The sequence below is a fragment of the Notolepis coatsorum genome (assembly GCF_963971535.1).
Source record: "Notolepis coatsorum genome assembly, chromosome: 4".
NCBI classification, from domain to species: Eukaryota; Metazoa; Chordata; class Actinopteri; order Aulopiformes; family Paralepididae; genus Notolepis; species Notolepis coatsorum.
In genome coordinates, this window is record NC_140168.1 from 114,393,226 (window position 1) to 114,405,795 (window position 12,570).

The 12,570-nt window shown below is 42.2% G+C and overlaps 1 protein-coding gene across 1 annotated transcript in view; it reads left to right on the forward strand.

The window, feature by feature from the left end:
• The first annotated feature begins 8,210 nt into the window (after positions 1-8,210).
• The window catches only part of ndufs2 (NADH:ubiquinone oxidoreductase core subunit S2), an 88,465-nt gene continuing 84,105 nt past the window's right edge, over positions 8,211-12,570 (forward strand). The window contains exon 1 of the mRNA XM_084312366.1: positions 8,211-8,332. Coding sequence (XP_084168492.1) covers positions 8,226-8,332 — 107 coding nt within the window. The 5' untranslated portion in view covers positions 8,211-8,225. The remainder of the gene's footprint in view (positions 8,333-12,570) is intronic.

Consider the following 12,570-nt stretch of genomic DNA (forward strand, 5'->3'; position numbering starts at 1 on the left):
AATACTCCATTCAGTCCATTTTTATGGTAAAATTCTATATTTCGCCATGTTTTTAGGAATAAAATGTGATATAAATCAGGGTATGAATGCGATATCAACAAACCCTTCTGTAAATACCTTCAGAACATAGATATGAATAGAACTGGAAGGTTTGGTGTATGTGAGTGCTACTGAAGTGGAGATTTCTGGCTCAGAGTATGAGGAAAAACTCTTAAAACTCATTTTTGGGGAAAACGCCTTCAAAGTTCTGTATTGTAAAATGCCATACTTTTTTTTTTAAACAGATATTTACAAACACAATACCTAATCAAACCATTAGTAATAGACAACCTAAACACATGCCTGATAACTGAATAATAATAATAATGATGTTATTGAACTGAACAGAACTACACACACGCTACAAACAGTGTAGTACAGTGTAGTACCCCCTAATAGGCAAAACATATTTGAATAGATATCACTATGAAACTTTCCCAATTTGTTATGTACATATAAACTAAGAAAAAATATATTGCAAGTTTTCTGAAATTTATGTTTATATATGCAAATGAGGCACTTCCCCATTAAATATGTGCACATTTATGGATGCAATAAGGCAAAATGATGTAAAATAAACAACTAAATGTGTGTTATTGACGTTTTATTGTCACTAGTTTCATAGAAGACATGTTTAGGAAGCAAAATATAACAAAATCTCAAAATCAACAAAAAAAGTATATTTGACTATTCACCTGCAGTGTCTCGCCTTAAATACAAAAGAGCATCTATGTTTAAAATACAGAAGTGGAGGATTTGATCATCGCTCCAGACAACAATAGAAAGACCTAGGCAGGTTAAACCATTTTATAGGTATGGACTTCGAACAGTCTGCCAATTGTGTAAAAACATCCCAGAAGAGATATGTGGGAAAGGTCCTGAGATGTTTTGACTGAAGTAAGAGATGTATAGATAAACTGTGGGTAGCTTCATTTTGTTAGACTACCTGTACTCGCCCTGACCTATGTTCTGTAGTGAGTAAGAGTGTTATAGTATTTTTGTTGACCCCACAGAGAAGCATTGAACTATGTCAAAAATATGTTTTTCGTTATCCCAGAGGTGCAGCAGACGGACAGCTGTGTTTCAGAAAAGACAACTAAGGTTTAAGGCTTAAAGCCTACAGTGATACTATCAGCCTGTGAAGCTGAGTATATGCTTCTAGCTATGACAATGTCAAATGTGTTTATCTAGAGCAACTGCTCGAAGTGATGAAGATAAGGTTATGAATATACTGCTCAAAATGCAGTAGGTAATTGAAATGTATTCTCTATACTGAATATGGTGTTTTTGAAGAATGTGCGTTCTGTCAAAACTGGTTAAAATGATGGACATTGTGTATATGGAGACTGTTGTTTATGAGGACAACCAGGGGACCATTGTGATTGCTAGGAACCCAATGTGTCAATATAGATGTAAACATGTCATTATTTGTTGATGACACAGTAGTGGTGGGCCTGATCTCTGCCAACGACGAAAGGGCCTACCTGGAAGAGGTAGAGAACCTGTCACAGTGGTGTCAGGAGAACTGCCTCTCCCTGAACGTCAGCAAAACAAAAGAGATGATTGTGGACTTCAGGAGGTCGGGGGTCAAGGACTACAGCCCCCTCAGCATCGACGGGGCACCGGTTGAGAGAGTGAACAGTTTCAAGTACCTCGGAGCCCACATATCCGAGGACTTGACATGGACCACACACATTGACAGTGTTGTGAAGAAGGCACGACAACGCCTCTACTTCCTCAGGCGCCTAAGGAAGTTCCAAGTCAGTCAGAAGATCGGAACTTCTACTCATGTACAATAGAGAGCATCCTGACCGGCAACATCACCTCCTGGTTTGGGAATAGCACTGCACAAGACCGTAGCAGACTACAAAGAGTGACACGTTCAGCCGAACGCACAATTGGAGGGGGGCTTCCCACCCTCCAGAACATTTACAACAAGCGGTGCAAGGGGAAGGCTAAGAGAATTATTAAGGACTCGAGCCACCCGAACAACTGCCTCTTTGAACTGCTGCGGTCAGGCAAGCGATACCGGAGTCTTAAGGCGAGCACAGAAAGACTCAGAAGAAGCTTCTATCCCCAGGCCATCAGGCTGCTAAACGAACAATAAACACTATGCAACAACCATCAAATGCACACAGCACACACACCCACACGCACACACTCACTCAAACAAACAACACACTGCAGCACCCACTCTCCACACTTTAGATCACACAAACACACTTTACACTTTATATTTATTGATAAAGGATTTGCACTACAACTCGTACACCTACTGTGAATTGTACCTAAATTGCACCTTGTCCCATTTCTGCCTTGCACTATATAGTATTGTATATTAGTACACTGCACAGTATTGTATATTGTATGGTAACTACGTCTATTCTGCATCGAACATTGTACATATGTCTAAACTGAACACTGTGACCTCATTTTTTTTACTTCTAATTTTACTATGTTATTTTATTTCATACTTATCTTGTCTTGCACAGTCTCTGGAGCGTAACAGTAAGAAGCATTTTGTATAAAAGTATTCTGTACTTCTGTATGACAAATATTAAAGAAACTTGAAACTTGAAACTTGAAATAATATCTCATCAGGTATGTCATCAGATAAGAAATAATGACACCGGTTTACTGTCCAATGGACGACAGAGTAGTAGATACTATGAGGGAACCTGTTTCAAATTAAATTGAAGGGATTTGTAAAGGTCATGTTTAATGTGAAGATATTGACTGTCATACCCTATTGATGTTTTTGGGATTATATTATTTCCTTTGTAAAATGTTTTTCCAAGATGTCAGCCAGTGTGCTAATACAAACCTAAGTGGGAGTGTTGAGATCAGAGGTTCTGTGTAGGATTGTTAGTAACTGTCTAACTGTACATATGGCTGTCTACACTAGTAACTGTTTACCTGCATATCGCTGCTGTCGGGACAAAACCTCATAACTCCAAAAACCCAACTTTTCAGCAGATGAAAAAAACGAACACAGATTTGAGGGTGAATAGAGTTAGGAGGTTTAGACAGATGATCGGTTTAATGCTTTCCCATTGTTTAAACTTTGTAAAACCCACACACACATATGGAGGATGATCTACGGAGTTGATTTATATAAAAGAAAATATTAAAAAAATGGAGTTATGAGGTTTTGTCCCGACAGCAGCGATATATAACTGTCTCCACCAGTGACTGTTTAGTTGCATATATATCTGTTCCCACTGGAGGGCGCTCTAGGCGGAGCCACCCAGGTACACCACCTTGTGGCGAGTATAAAAGCAAATGTATCCTCCCACTTCGTTCTCTTCCCCCATGCCTCTCAAAGAGAGGAGACCTGTATGTTACTGCTGCTTTCCATGTGAATAAAAAGGAACAACGCCAGTTAAGGCTCAAGATAGAAACCATGCCTCTTGACCACATTATTGTCGCCCTATAGTCGAATTCTGTTAACAGATAACGATACCGATAGATGCACCTGCAGAGCACACGACGACGTCCGCTATATGGGGACTGGCGGGGATACTGGTGGGAGCTGGCAGGTGCGGGCGGAGAGGCGGGGCACTTCGCAGTACGGCGTCAATAGAGGGACAATCTACTGAGTTTTACGCAAGAATGTTGCATCCGCTCAACGTACAGCCAATGATTGAGTCAACTTGCCAAGACCCATTGTTTCGTAAAAATAACACAACTGACTCAATTACACTTGAAAACATGCATTTATTGAGTAAATCCAATCAAAGACGATTTATTAAAACCAACAACAGTGGGGTTTAATTTTTTTGAGTGACTGGGACTGTGATGACATCACATAGACCACAGCAACACTTCCGGTATTCTGAAATCATGGGAGAGAGAGCGGGGGGAGAAAATTAATGAATGTGGATGAGAGCCTTGTCATTGGTTGTAGCACCCCCACAGCCGTAGCTACAACCACTTAATGTCAAGGCTCTCATCCACATTCATTAACTTTCTCCCCCCGCTCTCTCTCCCATGAGCTCAATGTAACGCGGAAGTGCAGTGGTCTATCTATAGCAGTACTGGGACTGTGATGACATTGCATACAGTCCCAGTACAAAATACTGTACCTCCCCTCCCCCATGCTGCTATGACACCCGAATTTCCCCAAGGGGATCAATAAAGGAATATCTTATCTTATTATTATTATTATTATTATTATTATTATTATTATTATTATTATTATTATTATTATTATTATTATTATTATTATTATTATTATTATTATTATTATTATTATTATTATTATTATTATTATTATTATTATTATTATTATTATTATTATTATTATTATTATTGTCTTTATTTTGGCTTGAGAGATCATAATGATGTCGAAACATATAATAAAAAGTTGTAAAATAGGACAATCGATAAAAATCTATAAGATACATCTATACAGGTACAAACAGAAACAGAATGGTGTGAAATCATATCGGCTTGTAGGTGGCGACACACAGCAAGAGACTTAACCCCTAACTGCTCCCGATTATGTGCAGGTTGGCACCTTGCATGGTCGCTTCCGTCATCGGTGTTTGAAATGAATGTGTGAGTGAATGGGTCAAATGTGAGGAACAAATTGTAAAGCGCTTTGTATAAAAGCACTATATAAATGCACGATTTACCATTCATTTATTTTGTATCCACTTTTTTCTCCTATTTTTTTCTATTTTTCTCCCATCCCAATTTAGCTGTGCCAATTCTCCCCTCCCCTGTCTTGAACGTTGCTCGCATATGCCCCCCACTGGTGGGTTGTAGGGAGGATAGAAGCCTTGCATCACATGTCCCCTCCGATACACGAGGAGGCAGCCTGTCACATCTTTTCACCTGCCAGCGCGGACTCTCATTGGCGAGGTGTAACGTGTGGGAGGCTCACACTGCCCCCGCCATTTCCTGTCTCTGCTGTGCAGGCGTCCCCCAACCGACCTGTAGGAGTCGCTGTCCACAACGTCCAGATTACCACCCATCGACTTCCACCCGCTAACTCTGCCAATTGAGATAGTATGACGACCGGCCCAAGCCGGAGGCAACGCCGACAGCCGGAGTCAAACCCGGTGTATCATGCGTTGGTGACAAGCACAATGTCCGCTGCGCCACCCAGCCGCCCCACGATTTACCATTCATATGTTTTAAATGTCCAGTGGTTATCAAGCTCTTTTTACGGTAACTTGTAGAGAGACTTCCAAGTGGTCTGAGCAAAGACACTAAAGGCAGATCTTCCAAGCTCAGTACGCACTCGCAGGACCTGCAGCAGAAGCCAGTCATTACACCATGTTTTAATTAATTTTTTTATTAAATGTAGCCTTTATTTAACCAGGTCAGTCCCATTGAGACACAATGATCTCTTTTCCAAGGGAAGCCTGGTCAAGACAGCAGCTTAAAACATTGGATTTCGACAGTTAAAACAGACAATGCAAAGATGACACAATAAAACAATACCAAATCAACAACAGATAGACAAGATACAATCTGGTCAGAGGAGCAATAGAGTTAAATAATGGGCCTTTCATAAAGCAGTGGTGGGGTCCAGTACAGGACCGATCCAGCCCAGATGTGATGGAAGAGGACTGTTTTTCAATAAGAGCCTTATAGATTGATTGATTGATTGAAAATTGTATTACCAGATTGCAGAATGGGTACAATACAGTACAGCTCAATACACACAATTGTTAAGGGGATGCAGACCAGAGAAAGACTTTCGTCTTGTTTACATCAGGGTCCCCCATTTTCAATTCATCATAACATATACCGGTATGACATACATGACATACAGGAGACAGTACTGCTACATCTATACATTTATGACATACCAGATCTACAAATATACAGTACTGTTTAATAGTACAACGCCTGTCACATAGACCCTGACGTTGGAAACTCTGTTTAAGAGACAGAGTTTCTAAAAAGAGAGTATTTACATTTGAGGGGGAAGAAACTGTACATTGGGTTGGGTATGGGGTGGCGGGGGGGGGGGGGGGGGGGGAACTGTACATAGATAAAGACATACTGTATATATCACGTCTCTCAGACAAAGAAGACCAGCTTTTTCACGCAGGATGCTATAAACACCACCCGTAATAAACCTAAGAATGATAAACAGCGTCCAAGGGCTTAAGAGTAGAGGGGCAGAGGCCTATAAATCACATCACCATAATCCATAACAGATAGAAAAACAGCTTCAACAATCCCTTTCCTACACAGCATGAGCAAGTTAGTTATATATACAAAAAACTAAATTGTGTCCTAATTTACTGAAAAGATTGTCTATGATATTTGAATGTGAATTTGTATCTATCCATATACCAATTTAGATTCTGTAACTCCCAATATTGGAAGCTTGTACCATGAAGGTATCGATACCTGTAGCTCTAGAGAACAACATAAACTTAGTTGTACTTGTATTTTTTATTCAATACAAGTGGAAGATCATTAAGTGCTGGATAACATTAAAGGAATGTTGCTTTTGCGATTCTCCACAGCTGGCTAGGCAGAATCAGCAATACAATATCATCTCAGAGTCGGCGCCAGACCCAACTTAACGGGAGGGCATATTGTAACAGCGGGGGGGCATACATAAATAAAATATAGGCTTCAGAAAACGAATTTCCCGCGAACCAACACACATTTCAAAACATGAGTGCGCATAAGGGATAAGACAGTCTCTCTCTCTCTTTTTCTCTCTCTCACGTCACAAACACACTCGCGTCTCACACACACAAATTAAACAGTATGAAATAGCCCGAGGCTGGGCTTAAATTCATTAACAAGTGAAAGTATTATTAATAATAACAAGGGGCACGGCGGCTTAAATTAAACAGTATGAGTCGTAGGACTTACCCATGAGAAGAGTTGGAGGCGGCGAGTCGTGGCACTGAATCTCCTCAGGACGGTGTCCCACTTTCGCGTGAGGTCTTTTGCAACTTCAAACTCTGCCTCAATTTTATAGGCGATCCATTATATTATCCATTATTATTATTATGACATATTATGATTATAGACCACGCTAGCTTCTGCTGTGACAGATGCACCTGCAGCGGCAGCACCGGGCGCTTCTTGGCCAGACTTCGTCTTCATGACGCCTAACTTACCGAAAGCTCTTCAGCGTTAGATGTTGGAGGACCGTCACCAGGGAGGAGGCCGTGAAGAAGCCTTAGGTGCCCCCCCTGCCCCACCATGCATGGCATGCAACCATTTTCGTATATATCCATTTTATGTCCGTCTCCAAGTGTTATATTTTACCCACTGACTCTATTGTACTTTTCACGCTCACTCAAGTCACGCAGTCGCGCTCTGACTACCCAACCCATCAACTCAACGTGACCAATAACGCAATAACAAATTCAAACACACACACCAATCAGCGTGCGCTCAAACATACACTTCTTTTAAGACTTTTTTTGTTTAATTTCGTTTAATAATAGGCTAAATAGCCTATTTATAAAGGAAAACATCAGACTTTTACTATAATAAAAAAAAATTATGTTTAATTATTTTATTTTTTTATAACAATTGCCCATGACGTTTGGAGGGGCACAGTGCGCCATCTGGGGGGGCATGGCCCGCGAATGACCCCCCATGGCGCCGACACTGTATCATCTGCATATAAATGTGCATGGCAATTAGTTAAAGATGAAATCATATTATTAATATAAATTGTAAAAAGAACTGGACCTAGAATTGAACCTTGTGGGACACCCTTAGTTATCTGTAAAAACTCTGAGTGAGTATAGGTAGGCGACTCAGTGCATGTGTGTGTGTGTTCCTGTGGGTCGCCCATCTCACGTGTGTGTGTTAAACTGCATGACAAATAAAGACTTCTAGTCTAACCAATTATTATTATTATTATTAGGTCCCAAGTTCACTGACCGATCAGACAGGTAATTCCGGAATGATGCAAATAAAAGCAAGCCTTGGAGAGGCCCAACAAAGATGGCAGCACAATATATTTTTGCTCATCCAAGGCATTGACAATGTAATTCACAGAAACAGTGCTGTGTGCATAGACCATACTGTATCATTCTATGGACAACACCAGCTTCCTCCATCAGGCTGCAGTGACTGCTGTTACACTTTCCACCAACAGGCGGCAGTGACGCATCTCTCCAACCGCCGATAACCACAAAAGAAGATAGTCTTCTTCTACGTCATTGGCCAGAGGCTCTCTGAAAGCCAAGATGGCGGCCACAATGCTGAGGTCGCTCAGTAAATTAGGACGTCCTTCAACTAAAGTTCTATTAAACAGCAGTGTGGTGGGTCCCGGCTGCTCCGTCCTACAGAACAGGTGAGCTGTCTGCGTTATCCACGCGTTGCGACATTACTGTAGCCACAGTCTCACAAACAGCTCTATGTTAGCGTGATGACAATAAGCCGACGTTGTTTGTCCTCATACATAGTCACTCTTGACAGGCCTTGTTATGTTCAGTCAAATGTGTGATATAACTGCATCTAGGCTGATTAGAATATATTGTCACGTGTTAAAATGTGCAGTCGGCTTGCTAACATGTCAAGCGTTAGCTAACCTTAGCTTGTCGGCGTCGCCCAACGTGACTGTCATTGGCAATTTGGCATCCCTTCAGAATCAGAGGCTGACACTTGGTCGGGGATCCCCAGGGTCACGTGGTACAGTTTCTACGCCAAATGTATATACACTCCTTTTCTGGACACTTTTGTATCACAAACGGTACTGTATTTGCAAATCTGATATGTCATAAATGTATAGATGTACTGTCTATCTGTATGTCATGTATGTTATATATGTTATGATGAATTGAAAATGGGGGACCCTGATGTAAACAAGACGAAAGTCTTTCTCTGGTCTGCATCCCCTTAACAATTGTATGTATTGAGCTGTACTGTACTGTACCCATTCTGCAATCTGTTAATAAACTTTTCAATCAATCAATCAATCAATCAATCCACACTGTCAGTGTGTACTGTAAACCACTGCCAGCCAGGATGGAAGTGCGATGAAGGCTTTTATCGAGCCGTACTGTATTGTACCCATTCTGCAATCTGTTAATAACATTTTCAATCAATCAATCAATTTCCTGATCACATGTGTTTAGTCTAAGAAGTGGCGCTTGACCCCAGCCGTGTGGACCCGACTCAGGGACTGGATACAGAGTCGGGAACCGGTTCACAATAATAATACACTGGATTACGGTGGAGGCACCTAATCTATTACAATCTTCTCCAACACTCACCAATGGCGTCCTTGCCCCCAAATAGTAACGTTTTTAGTCCACGATGAGTTAATTGTTCACCAGCTCTGTCTTTTAGTGACCACACACTTCTGATTGTCAAAACAGCTCAACACGGCACGCACACTACGGCGTAATAACACCTGACACAATAATGACCAACACTTGGGTGGTTTACTTGTTTAGCTTATTGTACCAGGTGTTGGTCATTATTTTGTTGTAGTGTGTGTTGATCAGACTAGGCTACATCAGACTAGATTACATTACATCAGCCTAAACTACATCAAACTAGATTACATTATATCAGACTAGGCTACATCAGACTAGATTACATTACATCAGCCTAAACTACATCAGACTAGGCTACATTACATCAGACTAGGCTACATCAGACTAGGCTACATCAGACTACTAGATTACATTACATCAGCCTAAACTACATCAGACTAGATTACATTACATCAGCCTAAACTACATCAGACTAGATTACTTTTTTTTACATCAGCCTAAACTACACCAGACTAGATTACATTACATCAGACTAGGCTACATCAGACTAGATTACATTACATCAGCCTAAACTACACCAGACTAGATTACATTACATCAGACTAGGCTACATCAGACTAGGCTACATCAGACTAGATTACATTACATCAGACTAGGCTACATTGATTGATTGAAAACGTTAACAGATTGCAGAATGGGTACAATCCACTACGGCTCAATACAAACAACTGCTACGAGGATGCAGACCAGAAAAAGACTTGCGTCTTGTTTACATCAGGGTCCTCCATTTTCAATTCATCAGGACATTTATGACATAGAAGACATGTATAAATATACAGTACTGTGTAAGAAAGAGAAAAAAAAGATCATAAGAAAAATATATACACCCGAAGGGGAAGAAACTGTACATTGGTGGGGGGGAGCTGCGATTTGGACATTTACCTGGGCCAGTTTCTAATTGCAGCCACCCGTAGGTGCTCTTTGAGAGCGGTTTTGAAAGAGGGTAGCGATTCACATTCCTTTACAGCTTTGGGTAGGGCGTTCCACATTGATGTGGCATAATTGCGAAACGTGTTTAGTCCCTTGTTTGAGCCGAATCTGGGTTGAACATGATTTGTGGAGCTCCCTCTGGTGTTGTGGTTGTGGTATTCACTGACCTTTGGGAAGTATTTCGACATGTACATGGGTATCTTAGTGGTGTAGTGTATCTTGTAGACCAGGCCCATTGCAAGTTGCTGTACTCTGCCGTCTACTCTAAGCCATCCTAGTGTAGCAGGGTGGATTATCCTTGCTTCGTGGGAACGGGTGTGCACAGTCACTACTGCACCCTCGTCGTCTTTGGGCCTGGAGCGTCAAACTGGAGGCCGGCAGTGGGAGTGGATGGGGCCTGGGATTTACCAACCTGGTCTGGTACTCTGGTCTTCCTCGCCCTTCCGGGGCGGTCAGCAGTACTCCCCAACCTGCTCTCACTTCCGCCAATACCTCCGTTAGCCCTCCCACACCTAGTGACTGATGGATGAATAAATAGATTCGTTCCTCCCGCAAGCAGTACCCTCCCTCGATGACCACTAGAGACCTTAATGACTGGAAGGGGAAAGGGTTAAATAATAATAATATTACCCGCATCAAAAAGGGTTAGGCTCAGTAAAAGACACGCACACCGTGCTCTCATTCAGTTTGTTATTATTACACAATTGTTATTGTTACACAATAATTACAGTCTGATATTTATGTGATTACGCCCTAGGCACCAAGTGCTCTCGCTGTAAACAGACTAAGTGCTGCTCACGTCTGGGCTAGACACAGTACTAATACCTTCCCTAAGGGTTTACATATACTGTTCTAGTACTCCCAAATATGGGGGGAGAAGAGAGGACAAGGGGGAGGAATAGAAGGGTTCACTGAATGGGAATTTAATATGGATAAACATGCACGTTATTACACTTAAATAAAATGAAAAGGTGGGCCCACTTTACCAAACAGAAGTCCTAACTAATGCCGGCATGAAATGTTTGTGGGGTACCCCTATGCACTGTGGTTAGCAACCATTAGCTTCGCCCGTAGGCCGCGACACACTGTGTACTGTACGATAGGATCCTGGTCACCGAAGTGGCAGTGTACTCAACCAAGATGGCGGCCTCGCCGCACCACCACTAGTCCGGGTGGTAAGATGGCGTCGAACGCTCTCGTCCCAGGAGATAGCAAGCTGTGTTAGGCAGGGGGGCAGTAGCGGGCTGGAGGCGCGTGCTGGGTGATGGCGACCTCTGCTGGACGGGACGAACTCCCGTGCTAGGCTGCTGACGGCCGGTGCTGACAAGCTGCTGACTGCCGGTGCTGACAAGCTGCTGACTGCCGGTGCTGTGTTGACGCGCGTGGTAATCTGGTGGCTACCTTAACTGAAGCTACTCTGTGGGTCCTAGACAGCCCTCCTGCTAGTCGAACATGCAACAACGCACGGTGCCTCTAACCACCAGTTCTCTTCAGGCAACGCTTGCCGGGGCCACCTCGCTGGAGGGGATAACGTTAACATTAGCCACTTTGATATACCGCTTTCTTCTAGGATAACTCGCTGTATCACTAGTAGGGATGGGTACCTTTCACATTTGAACCGATACCGGTACCGGTACCTGTGAATCGATACCGGTACCCAACAGTACCTTTTTTCGGTACTTTAGTCTCAAGAAATTTAATTTACCTACCTCAGTCGTAAAAAAAGAAAATCCAAACTTCAAATAACTACAATTTCGACAGTTTTCGGCTTGTCATTGCTCCGACTGCTTTGTTGTTGAATCAAGTCAAATCCTAGGTAAGCATATATTGTGCGTGTGAACGTTGACATGAAAAGAAAAAAGTAAAAAAAAAAAAAAAGTTAAAAAAAGAATAATAAAAAAACAATTTTTTTAAATTTTTTTTAATTTATTTTTCGGTTTCTCACTTGATTCGATACTGATTCGATAGTACCGACGTGTTTCGGTTCGGTACCTCAAAAGTACCGAATTCGGTACCCATCCCTAATCACTAGGGTTATTCCGTTGGGATATTCAACACACTACTACGCTTATATTTCTACTATAACCCGTAATATACTCAAGTACAATACGTTCACCCGCGTGCTTCACTGCGGGGCTCTACAACGGCATGACCATTCAGGTTCACGTCCAACGTCGAAGAGGCTGGTTCTCTCCACTTCCGTTTCAGTTGACTTGCTTCTCCTGGGCGCCTCCCTCTTGCGCTCCGCCTGCTACCGCCGCGCCCTGCTGGCACCGCCAACTAGCCCCACAGGAAGAACTGGGTGAATTGAATATGATTT